We start from the raw sequence: 19,581 nt of genomic DNA on the forward strand, positions 1-19,581 counted from the left end.
ACACAGTGAATCAATTTCAAAGTCTGGCTCGATTTTTATGTTACTTTCCCACAACTGTGCTTCCACTCAGACAGGACCCAGAACTAGAACAGCTGGATTAACTGATTCAAGATACCAAGCACGTCTTAATAGGTAAGGCCTATCTCATCCCACACTAAAAAAATGATTTTTACAATACCATGCTATTATCATTATTGACTAATATGATTAAGGTGTCATAAACAACAGCTTACATCCCCCTACAGCGGGTGGTTCTTAAATTTTAGTTGTATCGGGAGTCGGGCGGTAACAGCAAGTTAAGCGCACGCGGCGCAAAGCAGGAGGATGGGCGCAAGGATCCCTGTTCGGGCCCCGGCTCCCCACCTGCAGGGGAGTCGCTTCCCAGGCGGTGAAGCAGGTCTGCAGGTGTCTGTCTGTCTCTCCCCCTCTCTGTCTTCCTCTCCTCTCTCCATTTCTCTCTGTCCTATCCAACAACGACGACATCAATAACAACAACAACAATAACTACAACAAGAAAACAACAAGTGTTGTTAAAATTCGGTGGCTCCAGCTGGCTGGGATAGCTTCACGGGCGGGTAACAGAGACGTGGAGACAACGGCTGGGCAGGGAAGCTGTATTTCTTTATTCAGGAACAACGATTCATAAACTAAGACAAACTAATCACACAGAACTCTGCTGTCTCTTTGCGGCGGCACAAGCACTCTCTCTTACTCTGGAACTCAGGAACCCTGGAACTCTCTTTTACTCTCGAACTCTGAAACTCTTCCACCGTGGAACTCTCTCTTACTCTGTAACTCTGAAACTCTTCCACTGTGGAACTCTCTCTTACTCTGTAACTCTGAAACTCTGGAACTCTCGAACTCAGGAACCCTCTCTCGGGGTTCCTTGGGGCGGGGCCAAGTGGACCCGCGAAATTAACTGGACTGATCCAATTCTCTTGGCGGGGGAGAGCTAGAACAAACCAATGTAAAGCATACGACAAACAAGGGCAATAAAAGGGAATAAATAAGTAAATATTTCTAAAATTTTTTTTTTAGTTTGTATCAGAAGGAGACTATTAAGACTATGTTCTGAGTTTTCAATTTAGGTATAAGATGAGGTCTAAGCCCTGAGAGAGAAGAGGGAAAAAGGAAGGACACTTGGAAGTAATAATAGGTGTAGGTGTGACTTAGGAAGAGAAGGTAGGACCATAGAAAAAATGGGCAAAAATAAATAAATAAATAAGATAGTTATAAAAATAATGGTCAATTCTTTTTTTATTAATCACTTTTTAAAATATTTATTTATTTATTCCCTTTTGTTGCCCTTTTTATTGTTGTTGTAGTTATTATTGTTGTAGTTATTGATGTTGTCATAGTTGGATAGGACAGAGAGAAATGGAGAGAGGAGGGGAAGACAGAGAAGGGGAGAGAAAGACAGACACCTGCAGACCTGCTTCACCGCCTGGGAAGCGACTCCCTGCAGGTGGGGAGCCGGGGGCTTGAACCGGGATCCTTACACCGGTCCTTGTGCTTTGCTTATGGTGGTGTGGGGATTGAACCTGGGACTCTGGAGCCTCAGGCATGAGAGTCTGTTTACATAGCCATTATGCTATCTATCCCCCCCGCCCCCGCCCCAGTAGTTCTTTTTTTAAAAAAAAGATTTTATTTATTTATTTATAAGAAAGATAGAAGAGAAAGAACCAGACATCACTCTGGTACATGTGCTACTAGGAGTTCAGTATTCTTACATAGATTTCTTAGGCAATGCTCCGACACATTTCAAAGAACAGGTAGTCATCCATCTACATTATTTACAAGTTTATATTCTTTTTAAAAATTACTCTTTTTTTTAAAAAGAGATCTTTTTTTTTTTTATTAATGAGAAAGATAGGAGGAGAGAGAAAGAACCAGACATCACTCTGGTACATGTGCTGCCAGGGATTGAATTCAGGACCTCATGCTTGAGAGTCCAATACTTTTTATACTGAGCCATTTCCTGGACCACTAAAAAAATTATGGGGGGAGGGAGAGGGAAAGGGGAGAGAGAGAGACTAAAAGAGAGAAGCAGAGCCTTCACTGTGGTAAGTGGCCTGAGGACAAGATCTACTGGCAGTGCTAGGCCTTCGCAGGTGCATGAAGCTGGCCTTGAGGGACAAGCAGACTAGATGCCAAAGTCACCCGCGAGCAGGCCTCACAGGGGCTTCTGGGTGGGGCCTTCTTGACGGCAGGGAGGAGCTTTGATCGGGGTGTGCATGTGGGGTGGGAGAGATGGGTTTTGCTGATAAAAGTCAAGCTGGGTCTTGGGAAGCTGGCCAAGTTTTTGGTAGATAGAGCTTTCATTACTGTAGTGTGTGAAGTGTCTGACCTTGACAGTGAGAGTTCAGAGGTCAGGAGAGGAAGAAGAGGGAGGCACTTCTCAGCATATACCTTATTAGCATCCGAATGGAAACCCAGAGAGCACAAGAGGCAAGAGATACCTACTTGCAGAAAAATGACTGGACTTAAATCAAAGTATGCAACTTACTTACTGCTTATGTCTCTAAGTTGTTCTGATTTGATTATTTATTTTTTAAACAATTTCTTTTTTAAATATATATTTATTTTCCCTTTTGTTATCCTTGTTTTCTATTGTTGTTGTAGTTGTTATCATTGATGTTGTTGTTGGATAGGACAGACAGAAATAAGAGGAGGGGGAGACAGAGAGGGGAAGAGAAAGACAGACACCTGCAGACCTGCCTCACCGCCTGTGAAGTGACTCCCCTGCAGGTGGGGAGCCGGGGGCTCAAACCGGGATCCTTATGCCGGTCCTTGCACTTTGCACCATGTGCACTTAACCCGAGCACTACTGCCTAACTCCATTGTTTTCACTTTTAAACAAACCCACATAAAGACCCATTTGATGAATAGTGCAGCACTTTGCAGTTAAAAATTAATAGCATGAAAGCCAGTAACTCATTTCAAGTAATCTTTTGATTTAATTTCTGGGCAAGGAGAGTAAGTCCAGAGTTTCAATATAATCTGATAAAAAGTTAATTGCAGCTCTAATGGGGGGGGGGGGAAGGCACTCTTTTAAATGGCTCTGTTTAGAAGTGGAAACAATATTGCTAGTCATGCCGTTTCTGGCCAGGGGTCAAACCACAAAAACCTAATCAGGTGAGAGAAAGAGAAAGGGAGGGAGGGAGATGGAAGGCAGAGAGAAAGAGAGAGAGAGAGAGGAGGTTCAGTGTTATTCTCGCTATGTAAATCTTCCTAGTCTACTCTCAGTGGCGTGTGCACCACCTCAGGAGAGCAAGGGTGGCTGTGCGCCCAACTGAGCATGCGGCCATGCAAAAGGACATGTGTTCAAGGCCCCCATTTTCAGAGGGGAGGGAAGATTCACAGCAGTGAAACGGGAGGGGAGAGGAGAGGGAGAAGTGGGGGGGGGGGAAAGGAAAAGAAAAACCTGGCCACCAGGTGCAGTGGGCTCATCATGCAGGCACCAAGCCCCAGCAATATCCTGGTGGCAATAAAACAATGTTTTTTATTCCCTCTTGCTGCCCTTGTTTTATTGTTGTAGCTATTACTGATGTCATCGTTGTTGGATAGGACAGAGAGAAACGGAGAGAGGAGGGGAAGACAGAGAGGGGGAGAGAAAGACAGACACCTGCAGACCTGCTTCACCGCCTGGGAAGCGACTCCCCTGCAGGTGGGGAGCCGGGGGCTTGAACTGGGACCCTTATGCTGGTCCTTGCACTTTGCGCCATGTGCGCTTAACCCGCTGTGCCCAACTCCCGCAATAAAACAAATTTTAAAAAATATAATCTATTTATTCATTTATGTTCTGGTCCTATCTGCATTTTAAACAACCCTATTTACTCTCTTGGCTCAGTAGTTATTTTCCTCTTAGTTCATTTTTTTTCTTTCTTTTTTTTTATTTTAAAGATTTTATTTATTTATGAGAAAGCTAGGAGGAGAGAGAAAGAACCAGACATCACTCTGGCACATGTGCTGCCAGGGATCGAACTCGGGACCTCATGCTTGAGAGTCCAAAGCTTTATCACTGTGCCGCCTCCTGATTTTTTTATTATTTTAAAAAAATTTTTTTTTCCCTCCAGGGTTATTGCTGGGCTCCGTGCCTGCACCATGAATCCACTGCTCCTGGAGGCCATTTTTCCCCCTTTTTTGTTGCCCTAGTTGTTGCAGCCTCGTTGCGGTTATTATTGCCATTGTTGACGTTGCTTTGTTGTTGGATAGGACAGAGAGAAATGGAGAGAGGAGAGGAAGACAGAGAGAGAGGGGGAGAGAAAGACAGACACCTGCAGACCTGCTTCACCGCCTGGGAAGCGACTCCCCTGCAGGTGGGGAGCCGGGGGCTCGAACCGGGATCCTTACGCCGGTCCCTGCGCTTTGCGCCACGTGCGCTTAACCCACTGCGTCACCGCCCGACCCCCTATTTTTTTTATTTTTAAAAAAGACTTGTTTATTCAATAAAATGGGAGAAAAGGAGGGACGAGTGAAGGAGGGAGAACTGGGACACAACTCGAGAAGGTCTTTTAAATTATGGACATCCATGTTAAGTGAGGTAAGTTAGAAACAAAAGGATGAATACGGGATGATCTCACTCATAGACAGAAGTGGAAAAACAAGATCAGAAGGGAAACACACAGCAGAACTTGGACTGGGGTTGGTGCCTTGCACCAAAGTAAAAGACCCTGGGGGTGGGGGGAGGGTTCATTCGAGTCCTGGAAATGATGGCAGAGGAGGACCTAGTAGGGGTTGCATTGTTAGTGGAAATGTTATGCATGTACAAACTATTGTATTTCAGTGTTCTTTCTTTAAGATTTTATTTATTTATTAATGAGAAAGATAGGACGAGAGAGAGAGAAAGAACCAGACATCACTCTGGTACATGTGCTGTGGGGTACTGAACTCAGAACCTCATGCTTGAGAGTTCAATGCTTTATCCACTGCGTCACGTCCCAGACCACGTACTGACTGTAAACTGTTAATCCCCCAAGAAAGAAATTAAAAAAAAAAAAAAAAAAAGAGACATCATCAAATCTCAAAGTATTCCTGAGAGGAAGACTAACAACAAAGAACTTTCTGGGTTACTTACCATGTCTAGCAGAGTTCTCAAAAATTGGCAAATCAGTCTTAGATTAAGTAGTGAGTGTATCCCATGTCCAGCAGAGAAGCAATTGCAGAAGCCAGACCTCCCACCTTCTGCTCCCCCTAAAGAATTCGGGTCCATATTCCCAGAGGGATAAAGACTAGGGACGCTTCCAATGGAGGGAGGGGATGAAGGGCTCTGGTGGTGGGGACTGCGCACGACTGCACCCTTCTTATCCCACAATCTTATCAGTCATTATTAAGTCACAGAAAAAGAAAAAAAGAAATCAGTATATATATACAACAACATAAAATGGCTGATGGGAGGCTGGGTGCACCTAATTAAGCGCACACATTACAGTGCACGAGGACCCAGGTTCAGGTCTCTAGTCCCCGCCTGCAGGGGAAGCTTCACTAGCAGTGAAGCAACGCTGCAGATATCTTTCTTTCTCCCCCTCTTCCTACCCTTCACCTCTCAATTTCTATTTGTTCTATCAAATAAGATTTAAAAAATAGTGCGCATGCCTGAACCCCCAGTTCAACCTCCACCCATGTGTACTGGAGCATTGCTCTGACCTTCCGTCTCGTGCAAGTCACGCCCTCTCCTCTAATAAACAGACCGAGTCTTTAATGCGCTGATGCAGGGAGAGGGCACCTCAGCTGCGAGAATGGGGAGCCTGAATGCCAAGGCTGCCAGGGGCCTCGGATTCCATCTCTGCCACCGCCGTAGACCAGAGCCAGCATGCTCTTGTCTGTCTCTCCCTTTCTCTCTCTCCTCTCACTCCACTCTTAGAATAAACAAATAAGTAAGCCCTCCACAATGCTGACTGTAGCCGTATTCAAAGTGGAAAGAACCCAAGCGTCCATTTGGAGAAGAATGAATTAAAAGGCGGCAGACACACGAGGGTCACTCATGCCAGGGGAAGGCTTCATCCCTGATAGACGGAGCCACACAAATGGATCGAAAAAGCAGTGCGTCTAGAGTAACAACAGTGGTTACCTCTGTGGGCGGTGATGCCGCCACGAAACGGGCGTGAGGTCATGTTCTGAGGTGATGAAATGTTTTGTACTTTCATCGAGGTAGTGATCATATAGGTTTACACATAAAAAAATAAAATAGGGGGGCTGGGCGGTAACGCAGCAAAGCGCAAGGACCAGCTTAAGGATCCCGGTTCGAGCCCCCGGCTCCCCACCTGCAGGGGAGTCACTTCACAGGCGGTGAAGCAGGTTTGCAGGTGTCTGTCTTTCTCTCCTCCCTCTCTGTCTCCCATCCTCTCTCCCTTTCTCTCTGTCGTATCCAACAACAGCAGCAGCAATAACAACAATAATAAACAAGGGCAACAAAAGGGAAAAAATAGCCCCCAGGTGCAGTGGATTCATAGTGCAGGCACGAGACCCAGTGATAACCCTGGAGGAAATAAATAAATAAGTAAAATAGGGGTTGGGCAGTGGCACACCGGGTTAAGTGAACATATTGCGAAATGCAAGGACCCGCGCAAGGCTCCCGGTTCGAGCCCCCGGCTCCCCACGGGGGTCGCTTCACAGGCAGTGAAGCAGGTCTGCAGGGGTCTGTCTTTCTCTCCCCCTCTGTCTTCTCCTCCTCTCCATTTCTCTCTGTCCTGTCCAACAACAGCAGCAGCAACAGCAGTAACAGCAACAACTATGAAAAAAAGAAACCTGGCCTCCAGGAGCAGTGGGTTTCTGGTGCAGGCACCAAGCCCAGCAATAAGCCTGGAGGCAAAATAAACAAACAAATACATAATAAAATAATATAAAACTGACTTGTGGACTTCTTCTTTTTATTTATTCTTTTTGTTCTAAGCAGATCACGTCACAGGAATTCAAAGCAGCAGCTAACGTCACACTAGTGAGGTGGAGGGCGGCCTGAGCTTCACACTGACGCCACATGGCCTCGTCCACTGCTTGGCCAGCACTCAGAAATCTCTGACCCACGACCGGGACGAAATCGCTGTGGTGAGGCCCTCAGGAGCACACTCCTTACTTACACAGTAGGCACCCATAGCATAACACACATGTGAATCAAACAGCAATTCAAATTTTGAGATGAGGCAAAGGGATTTCAGAAACTGTTTACTAAAACAGGAAGGAAGACAAGAATGAAGCGTGTCAAATCCAACAGGTGAAACAAAATCTACAGCATCTAATCATTTCCAGTGGGAAAAGCAGAAATTATTAGGGGCGCTCTGTCCTCAAAAAGTAGAATCAATTAAAGGACAGATGAAGAGTTCCTGGCCCAAAGAACAGATTTATTTATTTGTTGGGAGGGGCAAGAGAGAAAGAGAAAACAAGCCAGAGCATCCCCACCCCAGAGCACCCCCACCCCAGAGCACCCCCCACCCCACCCCAGAGCACCCCCCACCCCACCCCAGAGCACCCCCCACCCACCCCAGAGCACCCCCCCACCCCACCCCAGAACAGCCCCACCCCACCCCAGAGCACCCCCACCCCAGAGCACCCCCCACCCCACCCCAGAGCACCCCCCACCCACCCCAGAGCACCCCCCACCCCACCCCAGAGCACCCCCCACCCCACCCCAGAGCACCCCCCACCCACCCCAGAGCACCCCCACCCCAGAGCACCCCCCACTCCACCCCAGAGCGCCCCCCACCCCAGAGCGCACCCCCCACCCCAGAGGGCACCCCCCACCCCAGAGCACCCCCCCACCCTGCGGCAGGCACAGGCGCCGCGCTCGTGCATTCCCAGCCCATCCAAGGCGCCACCTCTCCGGCTGGGGCAGGGGGCTTCTTTCTTTTTTTTATTTATTTTTATTTTTTTATTTTTTATTTAAATATTTATTTTATTTATTTATTCCCTTTTGTTGCCCTTGTTGTTTTATTGTTGTAGTTATTGTTATTGCTGTCATTGTTGGATAGGACAGAGAGAAATGGAGAGAGGAGGGGAAGACAGAGAGGGGGAGAGAAAGACAGACACCTGCAGACCTGCTTCACCACCTGTGAAGCGACTCCCCTGCAGGTGGGGAGCCGGGGTTCGAACCAGGATCCTTATGCCGGTCCTTGTGCTTTGCGCCACCTGCGCTTAGCCCGCTGCGCTACCGCCCGACTCCCAGAGATCTTCTTTCTGAAACGTAGCACTTACTTAGGGACTTACCTTGGCATCATGTGAGCTAGCACTGAGGCACCTTGCTGGCCCAGTTCTCCACTGTTTGGGAGAGACACAGAGAGAGGGGCCATAGTGCCAACGCTTTCCCCAGCAGGCCGTGAAGGAGGAAGCCCAGGAGCTGGGCTTAAAGCTGGGTGCAAAGCAAGGACCTCCCAGGCAAGTCGTCTCACAGTCCGTTTGTCCCCTGCCGGCACTCCCTCCCTCCCAAAAGACCACAATGCTCGGCCCTCCATGAACCTCACTGAACATACTGGAGCCCCTCGGACCGCGTACACACAAAAGAATGGAACCTATTCGGGGCCCAGGAGAGAGCTCACCTGCAAAGGGAGGCAGGCATCTTAGCCTGTGCAGGGCCTCAGCTCACGCCCTGACTCCACACGGGAGCAGCATGAATGGCAGCAGGGAAGGCTCCATGGAAGGGACAACGGTGTCTCCCCCTCTCTCTCTTGTCCTCCTCTCTATCTAGAATAAAAGGAATTAAAATATCGGCCCAGGATCAGTGGTGGCATGACACACCAGCACCATATATACACAAAAAAGTTATTTAAAAAGGAAATAAACAAAGAAGGAGCAGGCCGGCAGCTAAGTCACCTGGGCAGTGCATTTGCTCTACTGTGTGCACAGCCCCGATCTGAGTCCAGTTCCCACCACACTGGAGAAAGCTTCAGTACCGTGCTGTGGTTTCTGTCTCTATCTGAAAAGCTCAGAGTAGTGAAGCCCCAGTGGCAAAAAAGAGAAAACCGGCTAGGGAGCTAGCACAGTAGTGAGTAGGACTTGCACACAAGAGGCCCCAGGTTCAATCCCTGGCACCACTAATGGCCAGAGCTGACCAGCACTCTGGCCAACAAAACAAAGCAACACGCAGTAAGATGAGACGCGGGGAGGCAGACTGGCACACAGCAGGGCACACACCTTGGATGCCTGCGGCACGAGGCTGGGTCCTGGGCACAGCATAAAAGTGGTGGGGTGGTGACCTACTATCTAATTAAAAACAAGAAACAGACAAAAATCCAGCGAGGTGACTGGTCTAGTCTCCAGAGCCAAAGAAGAGAGGCCTGGAATGCTCTGCACACACTTCTCTCCACTCTTCTCTGCTTCAGCCCCTACACGTCTGGTATTTTCAGAACCTATTAGCATGTAATTTGTGGTTTTTACAAACTGTATGAAGCATTTAGATGCGAAACAATGCTACAAGCCAGAGATGCAGTGCTTGTGTATGCAATCTATTGCTCTAAAAAACCGTCCGTTCAGTCACTCAACTGTCAGCACTGAGCTGTGTCAAAGAAAGGACTTGGGGGGTGGGGAGGCTTCTGCAGTCAACTGTCTCGGTTAAACGTGGTGCCAGGCATCAGTACCAGACCCCCTGTTTATTCTGACACTTCCTAGACAGACGACCACATGCTTAGGAAAAGCAGTGGGGAATCTAAAAATAAACTTTTATTTTAATAAATAAGCAGGACAGAAGCTTCACTAGTGGGTCTAAGAGGCGTCACTCGACACAGTAAGGCAAACACTGGTGTTCTCCGAAGTTATTTCTGGGTAGCTCTAACCGCCAGCCTCCCTACAGACATCTGCTGTGACTGAAGGCCTCTCTGCATCCTGCCAGGCAACAACTGAACAGCTTGTTCTGCAAGATAGCTCAGTCGTTTCTGCAGCTGTGACTGCTCTATTACTGAATAGTCTTAAAGAACAGGGGAGACAGAGATGAACAGAGATGGGGGGGCAAAAAGATGATTTTATTGAAATAGAAAGCTAACAAACGGGAGTCGGGCGGTAGCGCAGAGGGTGAAGCACACATGGCGTGAAGCAAGGACCGGCATAAGGATCCCAGTTTGACCGGCTCCCCACCTGCAGGGGAGTCGCTTCACAAGTGGTGAAGCAGGTCTGCAGGTGTCTGTCTTCCTCTCCCCCTCTCTGTCTTCCCCTCCTCTCTCCATTTCTCTCTGTCCTATCCAACAACAATGACATCAATAACTACAACAATGAAAAACAACAAGGGCAACAAACGGGAAAATAAATAAATGAATAAAAATGGAAAAAAAGAGAGAAAGAGGAGAGGAAAAGGCTAATTTAAAAAAAAAAAAAAAGAAAGCTAACGGACACAATTTTAGTCAAGGGAGCAAAGTCAACGTCAGCAGTGACAGACTGGGGCTGGGCGGCACAGCTGGTTGAGCACACGTATTATAGTGCACGGAGACCCCGTCAGGTTCAAGCCCCTGGTCCTGACCTGTAGGGGAAGCTTACCAAATGCTGAAGCAGTGCTGCAGGTGTCTCTCTCTCTCCTTCTTCCTCTCTCAACTTCTCTCTGTCTCTAATAAACACACACGTACGTATATGTAAGTATGTGTGTACATCTATCATGAGCACTGGTGAAAAGGTACTTAGCTGCTGTAGTCTTTCTCCCCCAAGCCCCTAGTTCTAGTCTAACCATAAGCCAAACTGAGAATTATTTCACAACCCTCCTGAAATGAAATATACAGAGTCGAGAGAAACCTGGGGGCCAGAGAGGTGGTTCGCTGCGTGGAGCATATATACCTTGCCACGCGCACAGGGCAGGCTAAGTCCTAGCTCCAAGGGAATACCACGGCACCAGGGCAAACTCCAGTGTCCTGGCTGATTTCCTTGTGTTTCTGTCTATCTGGATAAAAAAGCATCCTGAGAATGGATGAATTAACATGCGCGCGCACACACACACACACGGATGTATGTCTACACATGTACATGTCCCCCCACAAGGGTTGCTGCTGGATCCCTGGTGGTCATCCTGTGCCTCTGCCATTTTTAACAGAGGTGAGGGGGGGTGTCTACACATAGACACCTGCGGCACTACCTCACTGCTCACGGGGCTGACTCGCCTGCAAATCACTCCTCACTGACTAGGCAAAAGGCACTTATTTCTTCAAAGAGTAGCTAAGAGAATACAGAGAAGTTACTCTTTCTTAACAATACTTAAGAAGTCCAGTTTGGCATTATTACACGCCCACCTAAGAGAGCGTGATAACGAACTGAGGTCACAGCTCACGCAGTGAGTAAGCAGAAAGACAGTGCAGAGGTCAGGGTTTCCACATCTGGCTGGATTTAGAGTCAGTTGAGATCCTTGCCCGCTTCCTTGCTTTCGATGAAGGTCCACCACCATCCCCGTTAAGATCAGGGGAGTGTGCTGCCCTGAGAACGAACCCTCTGCATCTGTAACAGTTTCCCAGGTGATCTGGCCTGTGCCTTTCAGAACAGCGAACAGCGAATGTCCTTGCCTTGCTTGACAGAGATTAACCGGGAACTCCCCGGGGAAGACTATGGGAGGGTGCACGCCAAGATCAGCTGCACTCTGCTTGAGAGAAACAGGAAGCCGGGCTTTTTAACCCTCACCCGACACAGACGGACCCTCACAGTGTTCATGGAAGAACCTTAGAACTGAATATATTCTCCTCTTCCTTAACAAGTTCTGAAAATCAGAACACTCTGATTTTCAATATAAACTTGTCTACTTCGTAAAAGCTCTCGCATGATGTAAAGTGCCCAAAAAGTCGCCTGGGTGGGAGACAGCTGAGCGCAGCAGTGCAGGACTTGTGCGCCTAGGGACCTGGGCTGTAAAGTGCCCAAAAAGTCGCCTGGGTGGGAGACAGCTGAGCGCAGCAGTGCGGGACTTGTGCGCCTAGGGACCTGGGCTCAGTCTATAGCACCACACGTGCTGGAACAGAGCTGATTTCAGAGGCGGGTGGGGTGGGTGGTGCTGTGGCTTTTGGTGGCATTATATAACAAGGAGATGCCACGACCAGACTCAGTTTGAATAATGGCTACTTTAGAAACCTAAGTCTGAAATGCCTGTTCTGAGGACTACTTAACCACGTTATTTGCTTTGGGGATGGTACATAATGCATATTCTAGAAACCTGAGTCTGAAATGCCTGTTCCGAGGACTACTTACTTAATCACATTATTTGCTTTGGGGATGGTACACAGGCTGAATGAAACAGACCTGACCGACTTCCCAGAACCCGCTGGCAATGACTTCGACGTGCACAGCTGAGCGCTCGTCACTGGCCAGCATTCCCAACGGCTTCGCTGTGTCCCACCCTCAGTTACTTCGGCTGGGTGATAAGGCAATCACCCATCTCCATGTTCCCCATTCGCCAGCATCTAGAATGACGCCTGCCTTCTTCCTCCTCGGAACTATCCACGGGCAACCATTCCACTCACATAGCAGTTGGTCGTTCTCACTACATGAGAACACAAACAACTTTTCCCTCTTCTTTCTTTTTTTAGTTTTTAAAAATATTTTTTGTATTTTATTTAAATGTTAATGAGAGGCACAGGAGGAGGGAGGGAGAGAGAGAGAGAGAGAGAGAGAGGGAGACAGAGAAAGAACCAGGCATCACTCTGGCACATGTGCAGCCAGGGACTGAACTCAGCAGGACCTCCTGCTTGAGAGTCAAGAGCCTTACCCACTGAGCCACCTCCTGGACCATCTAACAACTTTTTCCATCCAAATCAATTCCTCCCACTAGAAGAGCATTTTCACTAGCAAATAAACCAACTATAGAAGCTTCCATCCAAAAAATATCAAGTCTCTCGACATTATACTCACCTCCACTTGGCAGCTCATGTCTCTGCTTCCCTTCAACCACCTACGAGCTAAGACTTACTATCCGACAGGCCGGGAGGGGGCTCATGCCAAAGCAGCCCATACCGTATGCGTGTGAGGCTCTGGGCTTGACCCCTGGCAGAACGTGGGGACGTGACTGCCCACACCAAGGGAACTCCATGCTATAGTTCTGCTTCAGTACTCTCCTTTTTAGAATCTGTCTCCTTCACTTGAACTTAATCTCCATCAGGAGCTGGAGATTTCATCTATCCTAGTCACTTGTGAATCCCTTCCTTCTAGAATGATGCTAGACACAGAGTAGGTATTTCATAAATATTTACTCATGAAAAAAAAAAAAGGAGGATGGGGGGCCGGGTGGTGTTGCACCAGTTCGAGCCCCCAGTCCCCACCTGCAGAGAGGAAGCTGTGTAAGCAGTGGAGCAGGGCTGCAGGTGTCTTTCCTTCTATCTCCCTTTCCAGCTCCCCCTTCCCTCAAGTCCTCTCTGTTTCTATCAAAAATTAATTAATTAATCAATTAATTTAAGATAAAAAAAACAACACCCTACCTAAGTAGCCCAGGAGGAAGCATAATAGATCAACAGATACGGTATTGGACTCTCATTTTTAAAATTTATTTTCCATTTTGTGCCCTTGTTTTTTATTGTTGTTATAGTTATTATTGTTGTTGTTATTGATGTCACTGTCAGATAGGACAGAGAAATGGAGAGAGGAGGGGAAGACAGAGAGGGGGAGAGAAAGATAGACACCTGCAGACCTGCTTCACCGCTTGTGAAGTGACTCCCCTGCAGGTGGGGAGCCGGGATCCTTTGCTGGTCCTTGTGCTTCATGCCACGTGTGCTTAACCTGTTGCGCTACCACCCAACTCCCTGAACTCTCATTTTGAGGTTCTACATTCAAGCTTCCAACATCACATATGCCAAAGTGATGCTCTAGTCTTCTCTTTCTCGCATTCATAAATAAATCTTTAAAAATAATAGAAAAAAAAAAAAAAGAAAGATACTTGATATAGCTAATACTTATTTACTGGATAGAGACAGCCAGAAGTCAAGAGGGAATAGGGAGATAGGGAGAGAGACAGAGAGACACCTGTAGCCCTGCTTCACCACTTGCAAAGCTTTCCCCCTGCAGGTGGGGACTGAGGGCTTCAAGCTGGGTCCTTGTGCACTGTAACATGTGCGCTCAACCAGGTGCGCCACCACCTGGCACATTTTTTTTTCTTTACAAATATGCCGCTTTTATTTGATAGTACAGAAATTGACAGGATAGGGAGTCGGGTAGCGCAGCGGGTTAAGCGCAGGTGGCGCCAAACGCAAGGACCAGTGAAAGGATCCCGGTTCGAGCCCCCGGCTCCCCACCTGCAGAGGAGTCGCTTCACAGGCGGTGAAGCAGGTCTGTAGGTGTCTGTCTTTCTCTCCTCTTCTCTGTCTTCCCCTCCTCTCTCCATTTCTCTCTGTCCTACCCAACAACAATGACATCAGTAATAACTACAACAATAAAACAACAAGGGCAACAAAAGGGAATAAATAAATATAAAAAATTAAAAAAAAAAGAAATTGACAGGATAAGGGGAGACAGAGAGGGAGAGAGAGACCCAGACCCGCAGCACCACTGCAGTACGTGTGAAGCTTTCCCCCGTACCCCGAAGGTGGGGACCAGGGGACTGAACCCAGGTCCTGCAGCATTATAACATGTGCCTACAGTAGCATTCTCTGTCCCACCCAGACTCCTCCACTGTGTACTGGATGCCCTTTTCTAAACGACCCCACTCGAAGCGAGCACTGCCAGAGCTGCTAACACTGCTGACAAGCAGTCAGATGCTAGAAGGCAGCGCCTGACCTGGCACCAAGGGGCGGGGGCAGCACCCTCCCCTCGGCAGCCCACCACCCACTTTCATGCACTAACGAGGACAAGTGTGCAGCCCAGGAGGTGCACCAATGAGGAAAGCACTGAGCTGTCTGAATTCAACCCTGGCATCACATGTGCTAGAGTGACGCTCTGGTTCTCTCTGCCTAATAAACAGACTTTGGGGAACAGCCAAGTGGGTGAAGAAGCACATCAAGACATCCCAACACTGCATTTCATTTCGCTCAGAAAGATTCGCTGGTGTTTCAGTCGGAAAGCAGAGACTCATGGCAGCACAGAGAAATAGTTCTTCAGGCAATCTTCCCATGGGATTTCTGCCTAAATGAGAATCTCACTGAACTCTTTATTGAACGACTATCTAACTGTTTGTTTTCTTAAGCAGACATTTCAAAAAGCTCAACTTTCCCCTCTAAAACTAGACCCTAATTGTGGGTTACAATGAAATAGCAACTAGATTCTTTATAACACTTTGCTTTTAAAAAAGAAATTCTTTTGAACATAGTTCTTTACAACATTTTGCTTTAAAAAAATTCCTTTAAACATCTGACATGTAAACATTCATTTGACATTTAAACAGAGAGTAATGTTTAAATCTGTTTTAAGCATTTTATAAAAAGGGACCAGACTAACATTGCATTTGTCTTACCAAGCCACTCATCTCTCTGATATTTCTACTCTGGGAGTTTCCACACCTGCTCCCTAAACGCTACAGCTACCATGAGTCCGGATACAGGCCAGCTGGCGAAGTGCACACCTCACCATGCACAGGAACCCAGGTTCAAGCCCCTAGTCACCACATGTGAGCGCCACGCAAAGGGGAAGCTTCACAAGCGGTGAAGTAGTACTGTGGCGTGTCTTCTCTCTTTGCCTCTCTTTCAGTCTCTAAACAGAAAATCAACAGCTTGTGGGGGCAGAACAACAATGCAGAGTGGCAAGGATAACCCTGGTGGCAACAAGCACAGAAACAAGCCCTCTGGTATCAAACGAGCAAAGTAAGCCCATGTCTACCTTACAGGGAACAGCAAGCTTAGTACGGGCAACAGGCTGCAAAGGTCCAAACACCAGACCTCTCCAAGAGCTACGCCCGGGGGAGCCGGTTCACCGACAGGAAGCACACACCGCTATTAGGAGGGCTCAGGTTTGAGCTCAGACCCCACTGCACTGGAGGAAGCTTCTGTGCTGTGACTGGTTGCTTGGTCTGTCTGCCTGCCTGTCTCCAAAAAAAGTAATTCCAGAGTGGTGAAGCCTCAGCGACAACAAAGAGAGGGAGAAAGCTATACTCAGGGTCTCTGGGAGAAAGCTCGTCCAGTCGAGAACACACTCTGCCATGCGTGAGGAGCAGGGTGGAGCCCCCGCGATGTGAGGGCACGTACACAGCGTGGGGACAGGGGATCCCATGCGCGGTGGTGGAGTGCCGGGTGCCTCTCCTCCTCCTCCTCCTCCTCCTCCTCCTCCTCCTCCCCTCTCTGTCTCTGTCTGAAATTTAAAACATGAGAGCAGAAAGGAGGTAGAGTTGATTCCAAGAGGAACAGCAGAATCACGCAAGTTTGAGGCCCTGGAAGAGAGAGAAACTGCTACACCCACACCAAATTGCCCAAGCATTCCAGTGTGACTAGTAATAAAAGGACGGGGTGAGGGGGATAGATGGGAGAGACCAGGCTTGCTCACAGGAGGCCTCATGTCTTGCCATGCGGACAGCTGGGTTCAGGCAGACACCACATGGGGACGCGTCAAAGTTAGGTGCTGTGTCCCCTCTCTCCCTATCTGGAAACAATGAAACTGCTGCACATGTGATTCCCACAAGGGGGGGAGCATTAATATTTCATTACAATAATCCAAGGCACTCTGAAGCGAGGCCTGGACACTGACTATAGCGGCAATTGGATGCTTAAGCTAAGATGGGCTTGTGCATTTTAGGACCTATGATCCCAAACATAGTCAGCATTGCATTAGGTCGCACAAGAGAAGAGGCAAAGGGCTAGAAAAGGAGACTCCGGAGGCCGGGAGGTGGCGCGGTGGCTGAGGCGCTAGACTCTCAAGCGCGAGGTCCCGAGTTCAGTCCCGGGCAGCGCACGTACCAGAGTGACGGCTGGCTCTCTCTCCCTCTCTCTCCTATCTTTCTCATTAATAAATACAATCTTAAAAAAAAGAAAGAAAAGGAAACTCTGGCGTAGAAAATTCTGAGGGACCTAAGACTTCCCTAGCCTTCAAAAAGGTGTAAAAACGTTTAACTATTTCTTCATCTTTCCAATAGTTTAAATAAAGAACGTCATCTATACAAAACCCATTCCACTGCCCGTAACCCCCAACCGCACCCCCAAACTAGCCAATTATAGGGAGAAGGAACCAGAGCTGACAGTGCTGTGGAAAAAATGTAGCCTCCCATAAAAGCATCTTAAGATGCTGGCCTAGAAAGCTATAGTGGTTACAGAGAGAAAGGAAAACACTGACTAGTCTTCTTCAATCCACGTAAAAATAAAATCACGTGAAGCGCAAGGACCACCATAAGGATCCCGGTTCGAGCCCCTGGCTCCCCACCTGCAGGGGGCGTGGCTTCACGAGCAGTGAAGCAGGTCTGCAGGTGTCTGTCTTTCTCTCCCCCTCCTCTCTCCATTTCTCTCTGTCCTAGCCAACAATGATGACATCAACAACAACAATAATAACTATGACAATAAAACAACAAGGGCAACAAAAGGGAAAATAAATAATAAAAGAAAATGAAATAACATCACAGTCACCTAGGGAAACAAGCAGAATCGAACAAAGACAAGTCTTTGATCTCCGTGAACTGGGGGCAAGGGGGTGCTGGGGAGTCCATGTCCTTCAAAGAAGGAACTCTGTGCTTCAGTGGGGGTGAAGTGTGGTGACACATTCTGAAGAGCTGAGACACTGCACTCATAAAACATTTATAAGTCTTGTAACCCAAATTATATCAAAACCAAATATATCTTTTTAAAAGTCACCTAGTCCACATTTCTTCAAAAGAGAAATTGTAACAGTTACATCTGTGATGATTACAACTGTAACAATTGTGAACAATGATCACAATTAGCATGGAGAGGTCACTGTTATGCTAGAAAAAGAATTTTGTGTTTCCTCGTTCTGAAGTATGCCCTTTTTTTTTTTGCCTCTAGGGTTATTGTTGGGGCTCAGTGCCTGCACCATGAATCCACTGCTCCTGGAGGCCATCCCCCCCCTTTTGTTGCCCTTGTTGTTGTAGCCTTGTGGCTATTATTGTTGTTGTTGATATCGATCATTGTTGGATAGGACAGAGAGAAATGGAGAGAGGAGGGGAAGACAGAGAAGGGGAGAGAAAGACAGACACCTGCAGACCTGCTTCACCGCCTGGGAAGCGACTCCCCTGCAGGTGGGGAGCCGGGGATCCTCACGCCGGTCCTTGCGCTTTGCGCCATGTGCGCTTAACCCGCTGCATTACCACCCGACCCCCTGCCCTGTCTTCTGACACATGCTGCCTTCTATTTAATATCAAAGCTGTGAATCAAGGCCAAGTAAATAAAAGTTGTTACTCAAGGAAAACCCGAGTATCTATATTCCTAGAGTGAGTTCCAGCCCTGAGGAGCAAACTGCGTATTTGGGTGAAGTCTGCCAGTCAATTTAGCAGAAGATTTCATATTCGGTGGACGCTATCAGCCCCTCCAAACTGAAAGTGAATTTTCAAATCATCTTGCTTTCTGAGTCTAAAATCACACACACGCACACGCAGAAAGGTTAGGCCAAAAAGGAAAGAATAATCTAGTAGCCGGGTTCCTTTTTACTAGAACTCGGGCATAGTGGGACTGTACGGGAGCTACCTCCTGTAGGATCTTCCCACACTCCTGAATATGAAAGTAACTAGTACAGGCGTTCCACACACTCCCTGAGTGTCTGAGCTGGCAACAACAAATATGCAGAGATTTTAGCCCTGGAACAAGGCGAGCTCCTGCCAGTCAGCCACAGTTCCCATGACTGTGTTTCTGCTTCTCCAGCTTCATAACAAAGAGCACAGCGCAGCCACTCAAACTACTTGAGAAAGCCCTGTCTGCGAATTCACACCGTGTGTGTGTGACATCTGGTGGGGCAGCGGTGTGAGAAATAGAGACAAACATCTTTAACACAGAGACCTCACACAAGCTCACTGCTTTTAGCTCCGACGACATTTGAGAAAGCATCTGAGACTCCAGCACCCTGTTCTTAAGACCAAAACAAAAAAGATCAGGTACAAGAAAGATCAGCATTACTTGTTTTGTTGCGGGGGAGGGGGGGGCTGCATAAGTTGTGTTTAAATTCCGGACGGAAAGAGTGAGGAACAGCACAGCACTGCACTGCCCCACCACCCACGGGAGCTTTCCCTAGTGACCGGTACCCCCATGTGGCTCTGCTCCACGCGCGGCACCCACACTGCCAGCTGAGAGCTAGTTCCGGGTCCGCAAAGACCAACGGTTCACCCCTTACCTGAAGCCAAAGGTCGGATCCACTCTTTGCTATTTAGGTCAAGTCTCCAGAGATCATTGAAGGCAGCATTGCAGCTGCTCTGGGTACAGCCTCCAAACACGTACATAGACTGATTGGCATCGTAATAGCACGCACCTAGGAAGAGAGCAGCGTGTGAATCAGTTACACTGGATTCTCAAGTCCTACGGCTCCTTAGCAAAGCTCACTCCCTTTCATAGGTAAATGACTCTGCACGCTTTGTGACTCTACCAGACACAAGCTCTCCAGGCTGGGTAAGACAGTGCAACACAGTGGGGCAAAGGGTTAAGTGCCTGAGGGTCCAGGTTTGATCCCTGACACCGTCACATGCCAAAGCTGAGCAGTGCTCTTAGTCTTTCTTGAAAATAAATAAAACTTAAAAATAAGGGAGTCGGGCAGTAGCGCAGCGGGTTAAGCGCAGGTGGCGCAAAGCAC

The 19,581-nt window shown here is 48.0% G+C and overlaps 1 protein-coding gene across 3 annotated transcripts in view; it reads right to left on the bottom strand.

Moving 5' to 3' along the window:
* The window catches only part of FBXO42 (F-box protein 42), a 74,972-nt gene that overhangs the window by 12,229 nt on the left and 43,162 nt on the right, over nt 1–19,581 (bottom strand). For 2 of the 3 annotated variants that reach the window (XM_007523714.3, XM_060200872.1), the window contains exon 4: nt 19,129–19,263. The exons of the other annotated variant lie outside the window; for it this stretch is intronic. In XM_007523714.3, coding sequence (XP_007523776.1) covers nt 19,129–19,263 — 135 coding nt within the window. The remainder of the gene's footprint in view (nt 1–19,128; nt 19,264–19,581) is intronic. 3 annotated transcript variants of the gene reach the window in all.

This window comes from Erinaceus europaeus, chromosome 11, assembly GCF_950295315.1.
Source record: "Erinaceus europaeus chromosome 11, mEriEur2.1, whole genome shotgun sequence".
Classification (NCBI taxonomy): Eukaryota; Metazoa; Chordata; class Mammalia; order Eulipotyphla; family Erinaceidae; genus Erinaceus; species Erinaceus europaeus.